Source organism: Mastigoproctus giganteus, chromosome 12, assembly GCF_048544385.1.
Source record: "Mastigoproctus giganteus isolate SK-2022 chromosome 12, ASM4854438v1, whole genome shotgun sequence".
Lineage (NCBI taxonomy): Eukaryota > Metazoa > Arthropoda > Arachnida > Uropygi > Thelyphonidae > Mastigoproctus > Mastigoproctus giganteus.
The window spans coordinates 90,093,195-90,120,277 of NC_143586.1; the positions used below are offsets into that span (position 1 = coordinate 90,093,195).

At 38.2% G+C, this 27,083-nt stretch overlaps 1 protein-coding gene across 1 annotated transcript in view; it reads left to right on the forward strand.

Annotated features, from left to right (window-relative positions):
• LOC150077261 (telomere repeats-binding bouquet formation protein 1-like) overlaps positions 1-27,083 on the forward strand; it is a 177,753-nt gene that overhangs the window by 144,614 nt on the left and 6,056 nt on the right. Inside the window, exons 9-11 of the mRNA XM_090385835.1 lie at positions 1,028-1,153; positions 11,392-11,503; positions 21,010-21,082. Coding sequence (XP_090241961.1) covers positions 1,028-1,153; positions 11,392-11,503; positions 21,010-21,082 — 311 coding nt within the window. The remainder of the gene's footprint in view (positions 1-1,027; positions 1,154-11,391; positions 11,504-21,009; positions 21,083-27,083) is intronic.

A 27,083-nucleotide genomic window follows, 5' to 3' on the forward strand; every position in this document is an offset into this window, starting at 1 on the left:
AACCCCAGAGTGACGTATCAACTCTGTGGTACTACACTGACAGTGTTAGAGAATGAAAAGGACCTGGGGGGTAATTGCGCAGGCAGATATGAAGTTTTCTGAGCAGTGCAGACGGTCTGCAAGAGTAGCTAATAGTGTCTTGTCAATGATATACAGAAATGTTTCTAGCAGGGATAAGGAGGTGATTATCCCCTTGTATAAGGCAATGGTCAGGCCACACCTTGAGTATTTATACAGATCTGGAGCCCTCATTTTAAGAAGGATATAGAGCTGTTGGAACAAGTACAGAGAAGGGCAACAAGATTAGTGAATGGAACAAAGGATTGCTCTTATGAAGAAAGGCTTAAATTTTGTTAATTACGGTATCTGCAGACTAGGTACCTGCGAAGTGATCTGATTGAGGTGTATAAAGCCTTGAATGGTTTGAGCATGCTCAATGCTGATGGGATTCTTCCTCTTGCTCAGAATAATCACCTGAGTGGGCATAAATTCAAATTTAAGAAAGACAGATGTAGGATAGATGTGCGGAAGTTTGCCTTTAGCCAGCGGTGGTGGAACAGACTTCCATCGTTTGTTGTGGAAGTTGATAGCCTGAATAAATTTAAGACTGAACTGGACAGGTATTTGGAACGAACGAACGGAGGGGTGAAATGGGAGCATTTTTTTTTTTTTTTTTGGCTGATGCTGCATATGCTTGCTTTCTTGCATCATATGCCTCTACTAATGCTATTATTAATATTGAAACCATTTGAGTGTAGTGCCCTGTTCGACAGGATGGGTTGATCATGCTTGTGGCTGACCCTGATAATCATATAATATTTATCATATATATTTAGAAATATTTTCTAAATATGTATTTAAAGATACTTAGAAAATAATATTTACTCATATTTATTTAGGAAACTGGTTAATTTAAATTTAATTTATATTTCAGTAAACTTGAATTTTGCAATGTTAGTTCATTTATATCCTGATTGATATTTCATAAACAGGCCTTTTATTTATTTATTTATTTATTTATTTTTAGAGAAAAACAAGTTGCATATACTGAAAGACAGTGGTATTTTTCCTCTTTTAAAAACTCAGATTTCTTTTGGAGACAAAGATTTGGAAGCTTCTGCAAAGTATTTATTGCATACATGTTTAAAAATTGGTATGATAATAATTAATAGGTATAGGAATTTTTAATTTTAAATAATGAATAATACAGGTTTACCAAATTTGGATATCAATTATTAATTTAATGAAACTTTCTAGTCAGTCAGTTATTACCTGTACTGCTCACTTTGTACTTCGTTTTATGTACTTCGGAATGTATACTTTGTATACATTCCGAAGTACATAAAATCACATAAAATCTAAGGAAGTGCATCCAATTGATGTGGGTGGAAATTCAATGTTGAGTCTGTTTGGTGTGACATAAGCACTGGGAAAGGAAAAATGAAAGTAGGTGTGTGTTATAGGCCTAATGAATCTGATGAGTATAATGAGCAATTGTGCAGAGAAATAGAGTGAGCCAATAAATTAGTGTGTCTTATAATGGGGGATTTTAATTTCCTGATATTGACTGGAATTTGTGGGTTGGTCACTCACACACTAGCAAGGCTTTTGTGGATTTATTGGATGATTGTTTTCTACAGTAGCATGTTCGGGAGGCAACAAGAGGGAGTAATACTCTTGATCTGATTATCAGTAGTGATTCTTCATGCATCAAGAATCTGCAGATAAAGGAACCACTAGGTGGCAGTGATCACAGTGTGCTGAAGTGGGATTTACTCAAAGAGGTAACTACCATCAAGGGTAAAGAGAGGATTTTTGCTTTCATAAAGGTGACTACGGAGGTGTGAGACAGTATTTAAATTCTACACGATGGGACCAACTTATCATGTTACCAACAGCAAATTAAATATGGGAAGCAGTCAAAGAATTAATCTTGGAAACTACTAGGCTTTTCATAACTAAGAAATATTGGTCAAGGTTTAGGCCTAAATGGATGTCAGATGAACTAATGAGACATGTGTCAGGGAAGAAAAATGCATTGGATACATATAAATTAATGGGTGACACAGAAGCGTATGATAGATATAAGTTGGTCTGTAACCAAGTCACAAAGGAGGTTAGGCAGGCGAAGGCAGCAAGGATTTCTTTACTTATATAAACTCTAAAAGGAAGGGGATGAATCAGATTGGTCCACTTGATATCGATGGTTCAACTGTTGATAATCCTGCTCAGGTGGCTAATAAACTAAATGAGTATTTTGCATCTACATTCACACATGAGGAGTTATTCAGGGAGGGGAATGCCAGAGGGAATTTATCTCTGGCAGTGAGCTAGATGATTTTGTAATAACTTAGAGGAAAGTGGAGGAGAAATTGTTGAAGATAAACATAAGAAAGGCACCTGAAAGGGGTGGATGGGATATATCCAGTTATATTAAAGGAGGCAGCAAATGAAGTTTGTTTGTTTGTTATTTGGTTTTTAGGAACATTAGCAACTAAGGCCATATTCCTCTGGTGATATGCGGTGGTCATTCCCTGACCAATTCTCATCCTCTGTATTTGGTGGTCACGGTCTCGAACCCTGGTCTAATCAAGAAGCGTGTGCTACGCACTGCTGCTCCTTCCCGCCTGGCTATGGTGGCGTCTGCAATGGAAGTAAGCAAACCCTTAGCCATAATTATGAGAACTTCCTTGGACTCAGGGGAGGTACCTGTGGACTGAAGATGTGCAAACATAACCCTAATTCACAAAGAAGGATCAAAGTGCAACACAAGTAATTACAGACCTGTTAGTTTAACTTCTGTTCCAGGGAAATTAATGGAGGCACTACAGATTAATCTAGACAAGACTTCAGTTTTATCTCTGACACAGCATGTTTTTGTTAAGGGGAAGTCTTGTCTGACCAATTTGATTGGATATTATGATGTGGTCACAAAGGAAGTGGATGCAGGGAATAACTTTGGTATCACATAAGTGGATCTTAGAAAGGCTTTTGATACTGTTGCACATGGAAGGCTGCCAGAAATTGGAGCAGTGTGACATTGGAGGCAAATTGCTGCTATGGATAAAGGGATGGTTAAGTAGTGGGAGGAGAGAGAGAGAGAGAGAGAGAGAGAGAGAGAGAGAGAGAGAGAGAGAGAGAGAGAGAGAGAGAGAGAGAGAGAGAGAGAGGTAACTGCTGTTCATGGACTAATGTTATTAGTGGAGTCCCTCAGGGTTCAGTGTTTGGTCCACTGTTGTTTTCTGTATTTATTAATGATATTGATGATAGTATATCAGGCTTAATGTCCAAGTTTGCAGACGATACAAAGGTCGGCAGGGTTGTTAATGACACTAATGACAGTATGCTGCTGCAACAGGATCTATAAAAGTTGAGCAGTTGGGCTGAGAGGTGGCAACTGAAGTTTAACATTGACAAATGTGACAAATGTAAAGTACTGCATATGGGAAGCAGTAACCCCAGAGTAATGTATCAACTGTGCGGTACTACGCTGACAGTAGCAGAGAGTGAAAAGGATCTGGGGATAATTGTCCAGGGAGATATGAAGTTTTCTGAGCAGTGCAGATGGTCTGCAAGTGTAGCAGACCATCTGCAGTACTGTCTTGTCAGTGATATACAGGAATTTTTCTAGCAGGGAATAGGAGGTGATTATCCTCTTGTATAAGGCAATAGTCAGGCTACACCTTGAGTACTGTATACAGCTCTGGAGGTCTCAAAATATAGAAGAACGTAGAGCTGCTGTAGCAAGTGCTGAGGAAGAGCAACAAAATTTGTGAATGGAACAAAGTGCTGCTCTTATGAAGAAAGGCTTAATTTTTGCAAATTACAGTGTCTGGAGACTAGGCACCTTCGAAGTGATCTGATTGAGGTGAATAAAGCCTTGAATTGTTTGAGCATGTTCAATGATGAGATTCTTCCTCTTGCTCAGAATAATTGCCTGAGAGGGCATAAATTGAAATTGAGGAAAGACAGATGTAGGATAGATGTGTTGCAGTGCTAATTCCGCCTTTTCCTCAAAATCTATAATAAGTATATTAATTTTAATTTCTCATAATTCCCGTACTTAATTATTACCCAAAACTTCGTTTTTGACAATGTTAGAGTTAATAAAACTGAGTATTAAAGCAAATTAGATGTCCTTAAATCCTTAAATTGGAACCTGTTTTATTGGCGACTTAAAAGATGGCGAAATTAGCCACAGCAACTATGTATTAAAAAGAAAGCCTATGTAAAACTCTACATAGGCCTGCAGTTGCTGGCCGGCGATGCTATCTCGGGAGCCACTTACCGGGTTAGATTTCTATAAACACAGGAAAGATGCGCTTAGCTTGGCATGCAAATGATGACGACAGAAGGGGGGGGAATCAGAGAGAAAGAGATACAGACACCCGTTTGAACGGATATGGTAGATTCCTCCGAGCATCGTAAACTCGGTGAATATGTAAGCTACAGGCTCTTCATTTTCCTAATAGGGAGCTGGTGAAGTGTCTACACATGTGGCCAGAATGTTTGATACATGGCATGGCGTAATCGAGAGATGATGATCACTTCGCTCCTTAAGATGAAGTGTTCCTTGACGTAGAGTCCGAACGAGCGAGGACGTGGAGTTCGCCAATAAGAAAAGAGGATTTGGATAAACAGTATGGGAAGATTTGGGATATAAAAGTGTGGGCCCTGGGAACTAGGGAGGAGAGGAGAAGAGAGAGAAAGAAGACTGTCTGGTCGAGTCGTCCAGAGAGTAAGGACCAGCGATCGAGAGCGGAAGAGAAAAACTACGATCCCCTGTTAAGGCAACGGAGAGAGTCGCCCGAAGTAACGGCATGTCGAGGAGCATTAGCTACTCAAGTGATAGGCAATATCTTAAGTTGGGTAAGTTAGTTGAGAAGGTATAGTATGAAAACATAAAAATGAAAAGATGGATTCTTTCTAGCCTCTTAAAATCTTGTAATAACTGTGTTTAAGAACGATAATTCTAAAGAACATGATCCTATTACTATCATAATGTTTTGTTGAATTTATATCATTGAAAGAACTAAAATGTGTAAGCTTTACTTTCTCTTGTATTAAACTTTATTATGTTTTGCACTATAGGAGTTTCTCGTTCTCTGCCAAAACCTCACATTCAATCACTAAAGTAGAAGAGCTAAATGTTAAAGCATGATTACAGGTTAATTGCGGTGTCGAGTAATCAACTGCATGATTACCCGATAATAATAAAAACAAAGCAGACTGTGAAAAGTGGAGAGTAGATGAAATATTCTTACTCTACATTTTTTGAGGGTATATGAGATTGTCCTATAAAAACCACTAGACGATAAACAGAACTATATTCCAGATAGGCGAGATGAACATGTTAAGGTAAATTAAGATGGCCAACCAAAAGAAAGGTGTCAAAAAACGACTTGACTACACTTAGAACTATAAGTCATGCCTAGACTAACTAGTTCTGTAACGACCACACCCTAGTACACACAAGACCTAAGTAAGTAAGTAAGTACAGAGTGTGTGTGCGGGGTAACAGATGTGCGGAAGTTTGCCTTTAGCCAGTGGGTAGTTGGTTGTTGGAACAGACTTCCAGCCTTTGTTGTGGAAGTTGATAGCCTAAGTAAATTTAAGGCTGATCTGGACAGGTATTTGGAATGAACGGAGGGGTGAAATGGGAGCGTTTTTTTTTTTTTTTTTTTTTTTTCTGCCTGATGCTATATAAGCTTGCTTTGTTGCAAAATGTGCCTTTGCTAACTAATGCTTAATGTTAATGCTCTCCTCTCTCTGCTCAACCAACAGCCTTTGTCAGGAATAATTCCTCACACCTAGCACTAATGTGTGATTGGTATCTGATTAGGTACCAATCAGATTCTAACATCAGGAGCATCCAGTCAGAACAAAGATCAATGTCACCATTTCCAAAGTCAGGGGTCAAGATGTATGTTACCATTTTTCTTGTGATCATTTGTCCACAGACAATGAACTTAAGAGATGTCATAATTTATGAATTTCTAAATTTAAATCTGTGTATCATTTTATTGTTTCAGTTATCAGAATTTTAATAAAGCCATTGTTGCTACATGCTGTAAAGTGTTTTCTTTCTACATCCAGTATAGATGTATAATTAAAATAATGCACTTCGATTCTTACAATAGGAAGAAAATATTTTTTATTATTACTTTGCCTATTTTTCTGCCTTGTTATATGACATTTTAGTGCCTAAACATCGTGCTTTAGTTTAAATCAGGTAAAAGTATCAATATATGTTTCTGGACTTATTTTTACTACTCCTCCCCTGACTTTTGTGCTGTTTTCTCTATCATTCTTTCAAAAACTCAGGGGATAGGAAGGACCTTAGGATGCAAAGAAATCTTGGGAGTGGAGAACACATACACAAATTTTATTTTTACTTTTATTTTGTTTGATTTTCATTTCACTTCATTTTTAATTTGATTTAGTTATGTAAAGAGTAATTGTTATTCGCTTTGCCCATCTGCAATCCTAATAAATTCATTTTCTTTAACTGAAAACAAAAAGATTTTTTTTTTTTTTTTTTTACTTATCTTGCTCTCTCATTGAAATAATCAGTAATTTTACTGATTATTTCAATGAGAGAGCAAGATAAGTAATCTTCAATGATTTCAAAATTATGTAAAAACTTCTGAAATGAAAGTCTGTGCAATAATCTTTAATTTACTTTGCCTTAACTAATATTTTGATTATGATTTAATGTTAATTTGTGATGATTAATGGTAACATTGGAATAGAAATGAATAATGCCTTTGAGAAAACATTAACTCCTGTAATGACAAATTCCTAATTTGTCATTACAGGAGTTAAAAATCTTATAAATACAAGATTTAAAAAAGCTTTTTAACTCCTGTATTTATAAGATTTTATAAGCTTTTAAAGTCTTTTCTGAAAATGGTGGAGGAAGAAAGTTTTTCTGAGGATGACATTTACAATACAGGTTAAACTGGTTTTAATTGGAAGTCACTCCCTCTTGAATCACTTACATCATGATGCAAAATGGCTCCTGGTTTCAAAGCTAACAAACAGTGTGTTACTGTTATGGTGCGTGCAAATGCAAGTGGATGTTTTACCATTGTTGGTGATTGGAAAATCCAAGAATACAAGATTCTTTAAAGGTGTAACTTGCCTACCAGTATGATGTAAAGCACAGAAAAATGCATGGATGAATTCCAACATTTTTTTGGATGGTTTAGCCAATATTTCATTCCAAGTTTCAAGAGGCATTGAGAAAATGAGGGCAAAGCTGGTAAAGTTTTGCTTATTATCTATAATTCACCACCTCACCCTCCTCTTGAAAAACTGCATTTAATTGACAAGAACTTCAATGTTAGGTTTTTACCACCAAAGGGTCATCATCCCTCTTTCAAAGTCAGTTAACTCATGAAGTTTATCCATACTGACATGGAATTACCATCTATGTGAATGCAGTGATGCAGTGTACCTATATACTTGCCAAGCGGTGGGTTCATCCACTAGTGAGAGGGGTGACAGCGTTGCGTCACCCAGAAACCAGGTATTCCATGAGTTCTGTCCTTTCAGTGTATAATAGTAATGGTAAGTTAAAGGAATAGTTGTATCTGGAGATAGGAGTGAGTGGAGAAATTAAGAAAAAGAGCAATAAAAGAAAATCTTGATAAAATTTTTTTGCTATTAAAATATTTTGGTATCTGATTGGCTTGTAAGTATGTAAATCTTCATCCTTTTCAATTGTTGCTATGGTCTTAAAGAAGTCAGCCCAAAACTGTAAATGGATGAATAAAACTTATTTCGGTTTCAGAAGTAGGTCTTCCATTGCAAGGGTAAATGGCCTTATGGTGAAAATATTTCATCAGCAGCCACCACTAGATTCTAATATTGGGTCCATAAGATGTTTATGGAATGTTTACTCTCCAGCATATGACAGCACGACAAAACAAATGGCCCTCAGTCCCCAGCAGCTTTCACTCTCCCTCTTACGGCAGCGAGAGGATCAGAGTGGAAGCAGAGGGAGCTAAGAATCTCTGGGTATGACCAGGCTACCATGCACGGAAACTGAACTTGGCCTGTTATAACGTAAGATCACTCATCGGTGAAGACAGGATATTAGAGCTGGAAAAGGAATTAGAAAATGTGAATTGGAATATCGTCGGTTTAGCTGAAACAAGAAGAAGAAATGAATCACTTATAAGTTTATCAAGTGGAAATCTGCTGTACACCAATGGAAACAGTGAAAGGAGTGAAGGTGGAGTTGGGTTTCTGGTCCATAAAGATTTTAAAAACATTTGGAATTCAAAAGTACATCACCAAGGGTGTCAAGACTAATACTCAAGATTTCTAAGAGGTACAAGCTGAAGATTATAATGATTTATTCACCAACATCGAGCCATGATGATGAAGAGGTTGAAGAAATGTACACCGAAATTGTGAGTCTTCTAGATGAGCAGAAAACCCACTACACTATTATTATGGGGGACTTCATTGCTAAGGTTGGAAAAAGGCAAAACAGCGCAGAAAGAGGAACTATAGGAAATTTTGGAATTGGTGAAAGAAATAAAAGAGGTGAAAGACTTGTGGAATTTGCAGAATCTCAAGGACTGTCAGTAATGAACACTTTTTTCAAGAAAAGGGTGAACAGAAAGTGGACATGGAAGAGTCCAAATGGATTAACAACTAATGAAATCGACTTCATCCTCACTAACAGAAGATATATTGTGAATGATGTTACCGTCCTGAATAAGGTAAATGTTGGAAGTGATCACAGAATGGTAAGATGTGCACTTGATATAGATGTAGGAAAGGAAAGGAAAAAACTGACTCGAATAAATAATACAAAGGTCTTTGAGATAACAGAGGAGGAGAAAAAGTAGTATGTACTGGAATTTAAGAACAAGTTTGAGCTTCTGCAGACTGCTCAGGACCAAGATATCAACGAGGAATATTACAACTTGCTGAAAGTGATAAAGCTCAAGAAACCTGTAGGGAAAAATAAATTCAAAGAAGAAAAAATTAGTCAAGAAACACTTGTCATGATAAACCAAAGACAACAAATGAAGAGCAAGAAAAACACTGACAGGGAGAAAATTGAGTATACTGAGTTATGCAAAGCCATTAGAAAGAGACTCAGAGAGGACATAAGAAGATTTAACACAAGAAAAGTAGAACAAGCATTAAGGGAAAACAAAGGATTTAAATCAGCAGCCATGAGCAGTAATACAGAAAGACAAATGATACTGAAACTGAAGAATAGCGATGGTGTACTTATAAACAGCAGAGAAGGCATAATTCAAATAGCAGAACACTACTATAGAGAATTATACAAGGAGCGAGGGAATGATGCCAGCAGTGGGGAAGATGGATTGCAAAGTAGCAACACATACGACATACCCGATATTCTTCCTGATGAGGTAGAACATGCATTGAAGAAGAAGAATCAGAAAGCCCTGGGGGAAGATGAAGTTACTGTAGAGTTGTTAAAATTGGGAGGAAGAGACATAACACAAAAACTGGCAAGGCTCTTCACAAAGTGCATTAGAAAAGGTGTGATGCCTAAGCAGTGGAATAATGCAATCATAGTTTTACTGCATAAGAAAGGAGATAAATCAGAAATTGGAAATTATAGACCAATTAGCCCACATCTACAAGTTGTTCACAAGGGTCATTACTAACAGATTAGAAAGAATACTTGATGAGAATCAACCGAAAGAGCAAGCTGGCTTTAGGACAGGATTCTCAACTGTGGATCACCTTCACATAATATCACAGCTAATGGAGAAAGAAAATGAATATAAAACACCATTATGACTGGCATTTGTGGATTATGAAAAGGCATTTGACTTCATACAGCATAAGGCAATGTTTAGGGCACTGGGAAGACAAGGCATAGATACCCCATATATTATGATTTTGAAGAAAATATATGAGAGTGCTACCTCCTTTATTAGACTAGACAAAGACAGTAGGAAATTTAAAATCGAGAAAGGGTTTCGACAAGGAGACACAATATCTCCGAAGCTGTTTACTGCTTCCCTTGAGGAAGCTTTCAGAAGATTAGACTGGTCTCAAAAAGGAGTCAATGTGGTCATAAGCCACGATCCCAGAGAATTAGAGTAAAATCTTAATCAGTTATGCTCAGTTAGTAAGGATTTTGGACTAAAGATGAATATGGCTAAAACAAAAGTAATGATGAACAAGTATGCCACAGAAAGGGAAATAATGATCGAAGGAGCAGTAATTGAAAAGATGGAGTCATATACTTATCTGGGACAAGTTATTAGCTGTAATAATGATAAATGGCTGGAAGTCAAGAGAAGAATAAATTTTGGATGGATAGCATTCAGGAAATATAGTTACATACTGAAGAGCAATATCCCAGTTTGTCTGAAACGTAAAATAATGAGCCAATGTATACTCCCCACTATGACTTATGAAATTGAAACTTGGGCACTCACCAAAAGAATGGAAGAGAAGCTGAGAAGTACACAGCTAAGAATGGAATGAATTATATTGGGAATCAGACTGTTAGATAAGAAGAGAAACACATGGATTAGGTAGCAAACTCAATTAAAGGACATTTTTATCAAAACTAAAGAACTAAAATGGTCTTGGGCAGGACACATAGCTCGAAGAAATGATGACAGATGGACTAAGAAAATAACAGAATGATACCCAAGAGGAGCTAGAAGAAAACCTGGAAGACAAAGGTGGAGATGAATAGATGAAATTCACGAGTTTGTGGGTAGTAAATGGATGGCCAGTGCTCAAAACAGAAGGAACTGGAAAGTTGCTGGAGAGGCCTTCATCCTGCAGTGGATTGAAAATGGCTGATGATGATGAAGATGTTTATGGTCATTCTGAAGTGCAATCTTATACCTGAAGAAGAAACTATCATACTTTCATAGCTTTAAGGTTTTTGCTCTGGACTTAACTATGTCTGCCTGAAGAAACTGTATAAAGGTTCTGAGAATACATCATACATTCTTTAAAATTGGACCACCCTTATTTTACTCTGGAAAGAGAACACTATCTTACCCCCCCTCCATCCACCTTTCATACATGATGAAAATGTCCAGTTCTATGCAGCAAATATTCTGAAATCTGTTGTAGTTACACACTTCACATGACTACAGGTTATCAAGAATTTATGCATGCTGTTTTCTTCTGGCCAGGTTGACACTTTTTAAATATTAAATGTCTAATCAGAATTGCATTGTTATTCAAGTAATGAAATACATGAAATGGGAGACACAGAAGAGGGCTGCTTTGCACATTTTTTTTTTTTTTTTGTATCAGTATTTTATAACAAAGAGTTTTATATTGTTTTAATTTTATGTTTTTATTTTAATTTTATTTTTTTTATGGAAAATTGCCAGTTATTGATGTTATTCTCTCTTTCAGAAGAAAATATACTGAAACAAAAAGCCATGTGGCAGTTATTTGAGGAGCCTTGTCTGAAATGCAAAAGTAATTGCACTCAAGCAACTTCATCAGCTTTTGATATAAATCATAGGTATGTATCATAAAAGAAGTGTGGAAAAAATAATGTTACTGCTGTTTAGAAAAAAAATTGTTCATATAACTGTTTTAGCATTAGCAAGGGCTCGTGATACAAGAAAGCAAGCTTATATAGCATCAGCCAAAACACACACACACACACGCATGCACGCACGCACGCACACACACACACGCATGCACGCACACACACATGCATGCACGCACGCACACACACACGCATGCACGCACACACACGCACGCGCGCACACACACACACACGGCACTTCTGTAGCCAGGTGGGCAGGAGCAGCAGTGCATAGCACACGCTTCTTGATTAGACTGGGGTTCGAACCTGTGACCACCAAATACGGAGAATGCGAAAAGGTCAGGGAATGACCAACACATATCCTCGGAGCCGGCCTTAGTTGCTAATGCTCCTAAAAACCAAATAACAAACAAACACACACACATTCCCTTTCTCATTTCACCCGTCCACTCGCTTCAAATGATTTTCTAGTTCTGCCTTGAATCTGTTTAAGCTATCAACTTCAACGACAGATAGAAGTTTATTCCAGCAATAAACCACCCGCTGGCTAAAGGCAAACTTCTGCACATCTGTCCTATAACTGTCTTTCCTCAATTTGAATTTATGCCCTCTCAGGTGATTATTCTGAGCAAGAGGAAGAATCCCATCTGCATTGAGCATTCTCAAACCATTCAAGTCTTTATACACCTCAATCAGATCACCTCGCAGGTGCCTAGTCTCCAGGCACTGTAATTTGTAAAACTTTCTTTGTAAGAGCAACCCTTTGTTCCATTCACTAATCTTGTTGCCCTTCTCTGTAATCATTCCAACCGATCTACATCCTTCTTAAAATGAGTCCTCCAGACCTGTATACAGGTCTGGAGGACCTGTATACAGGTCTATACAGGTACATGTATACAGGTCTATACAGGTAGCCTGACCATTGCCTTATACAAGGGGATAATCGCCTCCTCATCCCTGCTAGAAAAATTCCTGTATATCATTGACAAGACAGCATGAGCTACTCTTGCAGATCATCTGCACTGCTCAGAAAACTTCATATCTGCCTGCACAATTATCCCCAGGTCCTTTTCACTCTCTGCTAGAGTCAGTGTTGTATCACAGAGTTGATACATTACTCTGGGATTACTGCTTCTCATATGTAGTGCTTTACATTTGTCAATGTTTAACTTCATTTGCCACCTCTCGGCCCATTTGGTATTAGTTGGTAGATCCCGTTGCAGCAGTGTACTGTCATTAGTGCCATTAACAACCCTGCCAACCTTCATATCCTCTGCAAACTTGGGCATTAAGCCTGATATACCATCATCAGTATCATTTATAAATACAGAAAACAACAATGAACCCTGAGGGATTCCACTGCTAACATTAGTCCACGAAGAGCAGTGTCCATTGATTACCACTCTGTCTTCTCCCATTTAACCATCCCTTTATCCATAGCAGCAATTTGCCTCTAATGCCACACTGCTCCAATTTGTGCAGCAATCTTCCATGTGCAACAGTATCAAAAGCCTTTCTAAGATCCAAATATATTAATATCAAAGTTATTCCCTGCATCCAGTTCTTTTGTGACTGCATCATAGTATCTGATCAAATTGGTCAGACAAGACATCCCCTTAACAAACCCAATGTGTGTCCGATCTATAACTGAAGTCTTGTCTAGAGGATCCTGCAGTGTCTCCATTAATTTCTGTGGAACAGAAGTTAAACTAACAGGTCTGTAATTACTTGTGTTGCCCTTTGAACCGCCTTTGTGAATTAGGGTCACGTTTGCATATCTTCAGTCCACAGGTACCTCCCCTGAGTTCAAGGAAGTTCTCATAATTATGACTAAGGGTTTGTTTACTTCCTTTGCTGCCTCCTTTAATATAACTGGATAGATACCATCCACCCCAGGTGCCTTTTTTATGTTTATCTTCAACAATTTCTCCTCCACTTTACTCTCAGTTATTACAAGATTATCTAGCTTACTGCCCCTGCTGAATAACTCCTCATGTGTGAATGTCGATGCAAAATATTCATTTAGTTTGTTAGCTACCCGAGCAGGATCATCAACAGTTAAACCATCGATATCAAGTGGACCAATCTGATTGATCCCCTTTCTTCTAGAGTTTACATAAGTAAAGAACTCTTTGCTGTTTTTCTTTGCATCCTTTGCCAAAGATTTCTCGTAATCTGCCTTTGCCTGCCTAACCTCTGTTGTGACTTGGTTACAGACCAGCTTATATCTATCATAGGCTTCTGTGTCACTTGTTAATTTATATGTATCCCATGCATTTTTCTTCTCTGCCACATGTCTAATTAGTTTATCTACCATCCATTTAGTCTTGAACAATATTTCTTAGTTGGTATGAAAAGCCTAATAGCTTCCAAGATTATTTCTTTGAATGCTTCCCATTTTGAATTTGCTGTTGGTAACATCATCAGTTGATCCCACTGTATAGATTTTAAATACTGTCTCAGACCACTGTAGTCACCTTTACAAAAGCAAAAACCCTTCCATTACCCCTGATGGTAGTTACCTCTTTGAGTAAATCCCACTTCAGCACACTGTGATCATTGCCACTCAGTGGTTCCTTTATCTGCAGATTGTTAATGCATGATGAATCACTACTGATAATCAGATCAATAGTATTACTCTCTCCTGTTGCCTTCCGAACATGCTGCTGTAGGAAAAAATCATCCAACAATTCAAAAAAGCCTTGCTAGTAGTGACCATCCCACATATTCCGGTCAATCTCTGGGAAATTAAAATCCCCCCATTATAAGACACTCTAATTTACTGGCCCACTCTATTTCTCTGCACAATTGCTTAATATATACTCATCAGATTCATTAGGCCTATAACACACACCTACTCTCATTTTTCCTTTCCCAGTGCTTATGAGCCCGTCACCACCAAATACGGAGGAAGCGGAAAGGTCAGGGATTGACCACCGCATATTCCCGGTGCAATATGGCCTTATTTGCTAATGCTCCTAAAAACCAAATAACAACAACAGTGCTTATGTCACCAAACAGATTCAACATTGCATTGTCCAGCAACATCAATTGGATGCACTTCCTTAGATTTTGTGTTTCTCAACTAACAGCATAACCCCTCCTCCCTTCCTGTCCTGTCTATCTTTTCTATACACATTGTACTCCCCAAATTCCAATTCCAATGTCCCAACAATATCTGCCTTTGATGTCTTGACAACACTTCAAGCTCATCAAAATTATTAACTATACTCCTAGCATTGGTGTACATGCAAGTATACCTACACCTGTTTCTACTCTTAGTTACCCTAACGCAGCCCATGTAATTACTTGTTTCACTATGACTCCCAGCAGTTTTTGCAGACTAATGTGAAAACAAGTATTTTGGTATTAATCTGCAATTACACAATTAAAACCAGACTGTTAACACTATTTCAACTGGTACACTTATTGACTACAATAAGTGTTCATTGTATGTTTAAGGCCAGTTATATTTTAGCAGCAAGAAATTGTAATATGCACTGAGTGGATAGAAATCATGGGATAAATAACTAATAATGGGTAGGCCTACCTTTTGCCAATATAAGGGCAATCACACGGCGAGGCATTGAGTCCATTAGTTCCTGAAAGCATTCCACAGATATTTCCATCCATTCTTTCTGCACCAGTGTCCATAATTCTGTCTCATTCCTGGGTGGAGGAATGCAACAGAATCCAAAGCTCGAACTGATCTTCTGACCTTTCCCCAGCATCCCAAAGATGCTCTACAGGGTTCATGTCCAGTGAATGGGGAGGCCATTCTATGGTGCTAAAATCTGCAACATGTTCTTTGAACCATGTACTAGTTACCGTGGTTCTGTGGGGATGAGTATTGCCCTGCTGGAAGAGTCCATTGCCCTCTGGATGCAGATGATCTGCAAGGATGGACACATAACCTGAACCGTTCAGAGATGCATCTAGATATACCAGAGGTCCCAACATGTGCCAGTTAAACACGCCCCAGACCATTTCTCACTGTCCACCTGCCTGAACAGTTTCCTTGTTGACAGCTGCATAGCTCGTTCGGTTTCTGCCAGATACGCACCCTCCGGTCCACTTGAAATAACTGGAAAGGGGACTCATCAGACCAGGAGTCCAGTCTCCAATCATCCAAGGTCCCGTTCCAATGTTGTTTTGCTCAGTTGAGGCATAGAGTCCTGTGTCGTAGTGTTAGCAATGGGAGTGACTCTGGTGGGTTGGCAGCTCCCATAACCTATTGCGGCTGATGATCACCTGATGGTCTTGGTGGAGATGTTTCTGGCACCTCCCTTGAAGTAATTGGTGATTTGTGCCACTGTCACTAGGCGCCTCCGTAGCCAGGTGGGAAGGAGCAGCAGTCTGTAGCACACGCTTCTTGATTAGACCGGGGTTTGAGCCCATCACCACCAAATACGGAGGATGCGGAAAGGTCAAGGAATGACCACCGCATATTCCCGGAGCAATATGGCCTTAGTTGCTAATGCTCCTAAAAACCAAATTACAAACATAACAAGCCACCGTCACTCTCTCCAGTGAAACAATGTGAGACAGACATTGATGGCCACGTCATCCACTACCTTTCTCTGCCCACAGCACTGTCCATGATGAGATGTTATTCTGGAAATAGTGTATTTCTGATACACTCTTGATACTATTGAACTGAGATGGTGCAATTTCTGTACCACCTCTGCAATAGAGTGACCAATGTGTCGGGCACCCATCATCCCTCTTTCAAAGCATTTCCCTAGCAGTGTTGGGATAGTGCTATCTTGTTATAACTACTGTGCATGGAAAGGCTAATTACTAGTGTGATGAAATCTTTGCAGATCTTGAATGAAGACAAGACAATCAGCTGATGGTTTCTTTCTTGGTACACAGTCACATGCTGTGTACTTTGAACAGGCAATTACACTGTCACTTGTAGAGACATGACACATTCAGCTGGTCTTTCAAATTCAAGAAAACTTGTCGTTTGCCTGTTCACATAACTGTTCTGCATAATATGGCACTTATCAGAAAACCAAACATTGTGGAGAAAATGTTCATTTCATACACATTTTCAAGATTGTAAGCACAAAACAAATGTCTTTGTTTCAAATACTTTACTCACAGCTGGTGCCTTACCTGTATATAATAAGAAAAAGTCCTAACAGATGAATCACTTTGAACAGATATTTTTTCATACCAAGTTCTCTTGTTACATGCCATTGACTTTACCTAAGTAACTACAGTTTTGCAAACACTGCCCCAAAATTTTGTGTGTAAAGGTTCTGTTTTTTTTCACTTTGCTTTTATGCTGGCACAAAATTGAACCATCTGCCTAAACTTATTCACCAGAAGCAACACTCTTCACTTGATTTGTGAATCTTTATTGACCTCATCTTGGAAATATTTGTGTACTAAGCTTGGAAATGTTCACGTACAATTTTCACTCTGGCCTACCTGCTTGACATACTCCATATGAACCAAAATAATTCCCCACAATAACTGCCCTTTCTCAAACAACAATAGCTATCACTGGTAAACAAACTTCACAGTGTTTCTTAGCTATAACCAAGATCAGACTAACACAACATATCAGCTGTTTTAGCACCAACAGCAACTAACGTACAATTGCTAACCTTCATTATACTTTATTCTGGGCCATATATATATATTTTACAGTGACAACAGCAGTCTGAGACAAATAGTCACAACATCATTAGGAACCACTAAGCAGATTGAAAATTCAACCTTTCTTATTTCAGTTTGTTTGAAAGGCTAGGAGACTGATAGATTTACAGTAGCCACAGGCAGAGGTGAAAGTAGTAGTAGTAGTAGTGGCATGTGATGCAAGCAAGCAAGTGTATGATCTTATGCAGCATCAGCCAAAAAAAAAAAAAAAAAAAAAAAAAATCACACCATTCCCTCCAAATGCCTGTCCAGTTCCTCCTTAAATTTATTTAACCTATCAACTTCCACAACGACAGATGGAAGTTTGTTCCAGCAATTAACCACCTGCTGGCTAAAGGCAAATTTCCACACATCTATTCTACATCTGTCTTTTCTTAATTTGAATTTATGCCCCCTTATGTTCGTAATCTGAACAAGTGGAAGGATCCGATCAGAATTCATCGTGCTCAACCCATTCAAGGCCTTATACATCTCAATCAGATCACTGCGCAGGTGCCTAGTCTCCAGCCACTGCAATTTGCAGAACTTAAGCCTCTCTTGGTAAGAGGATCCTTTCATTCCCCTGACCAATTTTGTTGCCCTTCTCTGTACACGCTCAAACAAATCTACATACTTCCTAAAATAAGGCCTCCAGACCTGTATGCAATACTCAAAGCATGGCCTGACCATTGCCTTATACAGAGGGACAATCACCTCCTATTACGTTCTTAGCGTTTTTTTTTTTTAGCGTTTTTTCACCAACCTTTCATGGAGTAAAATAAAATTAAAATAAAATAAAACAAAACAAATCTTGATAACTATATTTACAATAACCTGTATTTACAAAATTAATATACGTATTACAATATTAAAAGTATTAAAACACAAGATTAAAATGCATTAAAATATACTAAGTTAAAAGCGATAAAATCCCGTAGCTTTCAAAGGCTCCAGCCTTCTTCTTCAGCAGTACTCTCTATTATTCAGTACACCTTTAAATATCAGCAGGGTAATGGTAGGCATCACATGTTTCCATTCTCACGTGTTCCGCTCTCTTGCATTGTGGAACCGGAAGTGGCTCGAACGGAAGTCGTACGGACTTCCGTTCGAGCCACTTTCTGTTCTGTTCCACCAACTGTTCACTTTGGTGGAACAGAAACTTTCACTTTCTGTTCACTTTCACTTTCTGAACAGAACGTTGGTGGAACAGAAACTTTCACTTTCTGTTCCACCAATGTTCTGTTCCGGTTCCACAATGCAAGAGAGCGGAACACGTGAGAATGGAAACATGTGATGCCTACCATTACCCTGCTGATATTTAAAGGTGTACTGAATAATAGAGAGTACTGCTGAAGAAGAAGGCTGGAGCCTTTGAAAGCTACGGGATTTTATCGCTTTTAACTTAGTATATTTTAATGCATTTTAATCTTGTGTTTTAATACTTTTAATATTGTAATACGTATATTAATTTTGTAAATACAGGTTATTGTAAATATAGTTATCAAGATTTGTTTTGTTTTATTTTATTTTAATTTTATTTTACTCCATGAAAGGTTGGTGAAAAAACTCTAAGAACGTAATATGAATATACCCAACCTCAGAGGCCTATTTGAGGAGACAATCACCTCCTTTTCCCTGCTACCAAATTCATATATATCATTGAGAAAACCCCATGACCTGCCCTGATAGCCTGCCTGCACTACTCAGAAAACTTCATATCTGACTGCACAATTACTCCCAGGTCTTTTTCATTTTCTACCACCTTAAGCGTAGTACCACACAGTTGGTATGTTTCTCTGGGGTTACTTCTACCCATATGCAGTACTTTGCATTTGTCAAGGTTAAACTTCAGTTGCCACTTCTTAACCCATCTGCCCAAATTATCTAGATCCTGTTGCAGTAGTGCACTGCCATTACTGTCATTAACAACCCTGCCAACCTTTGTATCATCTGCAAACTTCGACACTAAGCCTGATATACCTTCATCAATATCATTGATAAATATACAAAACAACAGAGGACCCAACACCGAACCCTGTGGGACTCCACTAATAACATTAGTCCACGAAGAGCAGCACCCATTGATTACCACCCTCTGTCTTCTCCCACTCAATCAAAGTGATTCTCACACTGCTTCTATTGGAACATGCAGCAGCCTGAAAAGCAGGATGTCAGGGATTTCAAGGCCTGCTGGGTGTCCTCATGGAATACCCAAATACATGTGCTGTGTTAGAGTTTTACAAAGAGTAAAAACAGGTGCATGTATACTTGCATGTACACTAATGCTAGAAGTATAGTGAATAAATTTGGTGAATTTGAAGTACTGGTAAAGTCATTAAATGTGAACATTATAGAGATATTGGTGATGTAATGTCACTTAGATGTAAGAGATACAAAATTTGAATATGGGGAGCACAATGTGTACAGAAAAGATTTTTTTTTTTTTTTAATTTATTGCATGTGCAGCCTTGGCTAAATCATGACAACTGCATATATATTGTGTGAAGATATACAGATAAAGGCTAGTCAGTGTAGAGTTGTGTTGAATGACTGGCCACTTAACCCAGAGGGCCACAGAAAACAACTAGCAGCCATTTTTTACTGCCCTTTTGTGCTTTCTTCCTTCCTCTGTTCTTTTCTGTATTCTTTATGTTTATTTTTCAAAGTATATATTTATTGCTATATATGCTATGTGGCAAAAAGTATTTTGGCACACTCACAGGTAGTTGCAAAAAGAGCTTAATTCAAAAACTTACAGTATGACCACCTTTGGCCTGTATGACAATCTCAGCCCTCCTGGAAATACTTGTAACTAACTTCTGATATCTGTTAGCCAAAATGTGCCTCTATTTCTCCTGGAAAGCAGCTGCCAGAGCTAGTTTGTAAAAATGTTATTCTGGCCACACCCTAATCTGGCACTCCAGTTAATCTAGCAGTATTTGATGGGGTTTGTGGTTGAGACTTGGAGCTGGCCAGTACTGCCACAATGTAGATAGTGCATAATTGTCTAAAAATTCTATTAGATTATGGACTTCATTGTTTCAAGCAGTGTTGCCAATAGATTCTGAAGTTTTTTGGAGGCGGTCATCAGACCACCTCCATCAAACTTCAGTCTTGGGATGATGCACTCTTTGGGCAACCTTCACAATTGTGTAGCAGGATTTGTCACTCTGTGGTACCTCTTTCATTGTTATACAGCCCATGAACGTTGGGAATGATTCTGCATTTCACATTGGTGACTGTAGTATCGGACCCACCATTGAACCCAAGGGTTGCAGTTCCCTATAGATGGTTAATGTACTGACAGATGTATCTGTTATCTCTTGGAACTGCTCTGTGATGTTTTTCACAGATGACACAGGTGAGAAATTAACTAATCTCTTTATGGTTCATCAAGCATGTTTCACGAGTTAGTGAGGTGGCTGGAGCTTTGTGTCTTTATCACCTGCGATATATCATCTTGGAATAACATCTGCCATAGTGGATTTTGGGAAGTTCAGACACGTTGCACTTGCTCACCCAGAAAGGTTAATGATGTGGTATATTATAACGACCATCTTGTATTGAAAGTTTGTAAGTTCCAGTCCATGACCCATAAGCTTCTAATATACCACTACTCACAGTGTTTTATATTGGTATGTTTGAGTTGATATGCATGCATGAGGAGTTCTGCTACAATAAAAATATTTATGACAGGGGAGTTTCTGAATACTGTTTGTCATATAGTGTATATATCTTTATTAACCATATTGTAATCTGGTATTATCATAAATTGTTACACATGTTAGATAATATTTTCACTGCAATTTCATGTTACATTTTTAAAGAGAAAATCAAATAGAAAGTGTTGGTATTGGACCTAAGCTATCTCCTGAAACTGTTTGCCTTCCAACTTTTGAGGTAAGTGTAGACATCAAAATTTCCTTATTTATATTGAAGTGGCTACTTTTTCGGAAGAATGGAATATATTTGCAACTAGCTTAAATTTCTATGCTTTGATATATTTTTCTACCTTTCCTAATGTCAAAATTGCACACAGGAAGGCTATTTTAAGTTGCAAATGGTTAATTTTTGTTATTAAATGGTTATTTAATAATTTTTATGAATATAGTAAAAAAAAAAATGCACATATATATATATAACTAAAACTAATATATATATATATATATTTAAATTTTATATAAGGATGCAACAGTGTAACATATTATTAATTAATGGTATATGAACCAGAGACACTGCTATAATTATGCAGAAATTACCCAAGGACCACAATGGATACATAGGTAGAGAACATAAAGTTAGGTAGAGAAAGGCAAAGTGCTAGCAGACTGCATTCGTAATTACAGAGAACAAGGGGCTAATGGAACTGAACTTGTAATTACGGAGAAAAAGAAGAGACTGAAGATAAAAAGAAGTAATAGGAATTACTTAATGCCATTTATCCTATGACTTCAGCACCTTCATCAGGGCCAGCCGGTGAAATCAAAAGCTTATTGCCTTTTTTTCCCTTTGATTTCGGCATCTGACCTCGGATGAAGGCGTGGTATGTACAGCTGGCAGGGCGCATGTGCTGACCTGTAGTTTGTAAATTGGCCAGAGCACATAGACTTTCGATATACTGAAGTTTCCATATATGAGCCCTTGTGTTTCAGTAAAGACTTCCAGAAGGCAAGGGTGTCGTTTTCTAATTCTAATGTGAACAGGATGAAGGGAGATAGGGAGTTGAGTTGTTGTAGTATTAGTATTAGCAGTGGCCACATGGTGCAAGGAAGCCTATGGCTTATGCTGCACCAGCCAAAAAAAAAAATAATAATAATAATAAAATAAAAAATAAAATAACAAAAAATAAATAAAATAAAATAATAATAATTAATAAGAGAAAAAGGAAATGGATAACCTATGCATCTCCTCCCATAGGTAATTATCCAGCTGACTTTTGAATTTCCCCAAACTGTCAGTCTCTACCACCCACATAGCTAATTTATTCCAGTAATTAATAACTCGCTGTCTAAAATAAAACTTCCTGCAATCCAGTTTAAACATCCCCCCCCCCCGTAACTTGAAATTATGGCCCCTAGTTCTAGAATCATTTATAACCATGAAAATTTCATCTTCATTCATTTTACTTATGCTTCTTAGAGCCTTGAACACTTCTATCAAGTCTCCTCTAAGGTGCCTAGTTTCCAAGCTGTGCAACCCACATATTCCAGGTCTTTCCTCATACAGCTGCCCTTTTGCCGATCTCACCAGGCAAGTTACCCATCTTTGGATCCTTTCAAGAAGCACAATGTCTTTCTTTAGATGCGGTTTCCATACTTGAAGTATTTCAAGTGTGGTCTTAACAATATCCTTATATAATGGGATCATGACATCCTTATCTCTACTAGAAATTGTTCGATAGATCATTGATAGGAGAACCATGGGCCTTCCTTGCAACCAATCTACAATGCCCAGAGAACTTCATATTTGATCGTATCGTACTACTCAAGTCCCTTTCCTCCACTACCGGCTTTAGTTCAACTCTGCCAAGTGTATAAGTTATTTTGGGGTTACTGTGCCCCAGGTGCAATACCTTACAATTTGCTAGATTAAAGCATAGCTGCCATTTTTCTGACCATCCCAGAAGTCTGTGTAGGTCATTCTGAAGAATTACCGCTTGGCAACAATCATTAACTACTCTACCAATCTTTACATCATCTGTAAATTTAAGGCGCTTCCGTAGCCAGGTGGGAAGGAGCAGCAGTGCGTAGCACACGCTTCTTGATTAGACCAGAGTTCGAGCCAGTCACCACTAAATACGGAGGATGTGGAAAGGTCAGGGAATGACCACCGCATATCCCAGAGCAATATGGTCTTAGTTGCTAATGCTCCTAAAAACCAAATAACAAAAAACAATCTGTAAATTTAGGCATCACACCCTGTATCCCTTCATCGATGTCATTTATGAAAATCAAAAACAATGGTCTTAATACTGATCATTGGGGAACCCCACTTCTTACATCAACCCAATCTGAGGAATAACCATTTATCACAATCCTCTGCCTCCTGCCATCCAGCTATCCATCTAAGGATTTTCCCTGTGATTCCAACTTGTTCCAGCATATAAAGTAACCACTTACGAGTGACTGAGTCAAATGATTTGCTGAAATCCAAATAAACAATGTCAAAATTATTCCGTAAGTTCAGCTCTTGAGTGAGCCTGTCAAAATAACTAACCAGGTTAGTTAAACATGATTTTCTCTTTATAAAACCATGCTGAATATCCAGCAGAATTCCATTTCTATCTAAATGATCCTGAATTCCACCCTTGATCATTGTTCCCATGATTTTCCCTATTACTTAAGTTAGATTAACCGGCTGGTAATTTCCCACTTCACTCTTAGAACCGCCGTTATGTATTGGAGGTACATTGGCACTTTTCCAATTCAACGGATACTCTCCTGAGTCCAGTGATTCTCTCATAATTAGCCTTAATGGTTCAATGCACTCACTTGCTGCCTCCTTTAAGATTATAGGGTATATGCCATTAACCCCAGGAGCCTTATTGGTCTGTAGGCTCGAAAGTTTTTTCATTAAATAAACATGTGAAATTTCAACATCATTAATTACATTTTTTCAGATTCATTGACGTAAACGGTTTTTCTTCTGTAAATATCGATGCAAAGTAACTGTTGAGTTCATCTGCGACTTCAGCTGGGGTATCTAATACTATCCCACATCCATTACATAAGGGTCCGATCTGGTTTGTCTTTCTCTTCTTTGCATATATATATTGAAGAATTCCTTATCCCTCCTGTTTGTCAGTGATTTCTCATAATCTGCCTTTGCCAGCCTAACCTTTTCTGTGGCACTATTACAGATCAATTTGTAGCTGTTATAGGCTTCAGTACTTTTTATTTTTCTGAACTTTTCCATGCCATCTTTTTCTGCTCAAGTAATCTGGCAACTTCATTATTCATCCTACTTGGAATCCTCCTCGTGGAGTATTTTTTTAATGGTATATACACGTTCAAGGCCTCTGTGATTAATGTTTTAAAGGTATACCATAATTCAATTGTATTTGCTCTCTGTGAGATTAACTACATTAATAGAGGCCATGTAGCATCTTAAACCGTCGTAATTTCCTTTCCTGAAATTATAACCCATTCCTTTGCCTTTCTACTGCTAACTTGATGCTAAGAAAGCTCCAGGTCCTGATGGTATTTCTCCACTTATTCTCAAAATGCTCCTGAACTTACTCCTGTTCTTTGCTGCCTTTTTTCACTTTCTTATTCCAAAGGTGTTTTTCCTTCTGCATGAAAATTTGCTCATATCCAGCCAGTTCCTAAAAAGGGTGACAAATCCCTCCCATCCAATTATTGTCCCATTGCAATTAATTCTACTCTTTCTAAAGTAATGGAGAAATCAATTAACCACCAACTCTTAAACTACCTAGAAACCTTCTGTCTGATCAGTGATCACCAGTATGGATTCAGTCGGTGTCGATCTACTGGTGATATTCTGGCTTATGTTACCATGACATTTATGGACAAATTCAATGGAAAAGTTTGGTGAAACCCAAGCAGTTGCTCTTGACATTTCAAAGGCTTTTGATAGTGTTTGGCATAAAGGTCTTCTAAACAAGCTTCCATCTTATGGTTTGCCAACTGTTTTTTGTAATTGGTTATCCAGTTTTCTCTCTGATTGCTCACTGAGGGTGATGGTAGATGGCTCTCTGTCTTCTAACTTCTCCACTAATGCTGGTGTCCCCAAGGTTCAGTTCTTTCCCCCACTCTTTTCCTCTTGTATATTAATGATCTTCTTCCATTGACTGCCAATCTTATCCATAGTTTTGCTGATGATAGCACAGTGCATTCCACTTTCCATTTTGAGAAACCTTGCCCTGCTCAATCAGCTCCAACTTCTCGAATATCTGCTACCAATTCCTTAAATGCCAATCTCCAGGTAATTCTCCAGTGGGGAAAAGACAACTTAGTTGATTTCAATCCTTATAAAACTCAGTCTTTTCTTATATATCTTGTACAAAAGAATTCTTCTGCTGCTATGCTTACCTTTGGTGACACTCCAATTTCTAGGCAAGTTGATATATCTCTTTTGGAGATTACCCTGACTTCTAATCTCTCTTGGCACAAGTACATTACATTAGATGCCTCCTCTGCATCTAAAAAACTTGGTTTTCTCTTTCGCTCTTGACATTACTTTTCTTCCAAACAGCTGTTCACTCTACAAATCACAAATCCCCCCTACCATGGAATATTGTTCCCATATCTGGGGCAGTGCATCCCCAAAACCTTTCTCAGGCTTCTAGATTCCATTCAGAAGAGGGCAGTTAGGTTAATTAATGACTCCTCTCTAACAGAGTCTCTCCACTCGCTGTCTCATAGATGTACTGTTTCTACTGTATGCCTTTTCTACAGATACTTCCATGGGCACTGTTCTTCTGAATTGGCTTCTATTATTCCCACTCTCTCTTTCAAAACAGTCCGAACACGTGCCGCCACCAGCCAACATCCATTTACTGTCCATCTTCAAACTCACAGAACCAACTTTTCATCTTCCTTGTTTATTCATTCAACTGCTGTTTTCTGGAACCACCTTCCTTCGTATGTATTTCCTGAAAATTACAGTCTACAGAAGTTAAAGTCTAATGTCAACAAATATCTTCTTTTGTCTTCTCAACCTCCAACCCAAGCATGATTCGAAATACTATAGGTTCTAATACCTCTCGTGTTTGGGGTTTTCATAAAAAAAAAACAAAAAAAAAAAAACAACCCTCTCTCTCTTCATCGCCTACCATAAAACTCCATGATCATTTCCTGCTACTGGTTTCTATACTATCAGTCCTATTATGTCATCTGGTTCATGGATGATGATGATGAGATCTAGAGTATTCTTTTCCCTAGTACTTTCCCCTAGACATATTGTTACAAATATCAATCATCTAGTTGATTTTAAAAATTTTGTCCCCCATGTGGAGTTTCATTCCCATTTGCTCCAGTGAATTAGAGGAAAATTAAAACCACCCATAATGAGACATTCACTTACTTGCCCATTCCATTTTCATGTAGAGGCTCTCATCATAATCTTCACAACCATGTGGCCTGTAGGTTACTCCCACTCTCATTATACCTTTGCTCCCAGTTATCTCACACCATACAGATTCTATACTAGCATACGACATGTCTGAATCTGGTAAAGCTTTCATTGTGCTCAGGAACCTTTGATAAGAAGCATGATCCCATGACCCCTTCTATCTTCGCTATTCTTTCCTATCTTCTTTAGTAGTTTTGCTTCTGAACCTCGGAGGATAATGGTGAAGATGTCATTGACATACCGGCACCAAAGGGTGGCGAGGACCAGCAGGTTCAGGAATATGTGTTCCTCCATTGTCATGTTAGCAACGACAAAGCTGACAGTGGTGCCCATAGCCATGCTGTGTATTTGTCTGAAGAGAGAGAGTCACCAAACGTGACGACACTGCCAGACAAGAATAAGTTAAGGGCGTTACAGATATCTTCTGTGGATAGAGATGATCTGTCCAGTAAGCTAGTACCACTACCCAAGAGGTGTCTGGCATATTATAATATATTATAATAAATATAAAGATATTTATATTTATTTATAATTATGTATGTATGTACTCCTATGGCTGAGAGATTCGTTATCTCGAAAGCTTCTGTTAACAATTTATTAAATGCTTAGTTACTGCTTTGCTTAGTTTCTGGACAGTGCAGACGGGCTGCAAGAGTAGCTCATGGTGTATTGTAAGATATATAGGAATTTTTCTAGCAGGGATAAGGTGATTATTCCCTTGTATAAGGCAATGGTCAGGCCACACCTAGTGTACTGTATACAGGTCTGGAGGCCTCATTTCAAGAAGGATGTAGAGATGCTGGAACAA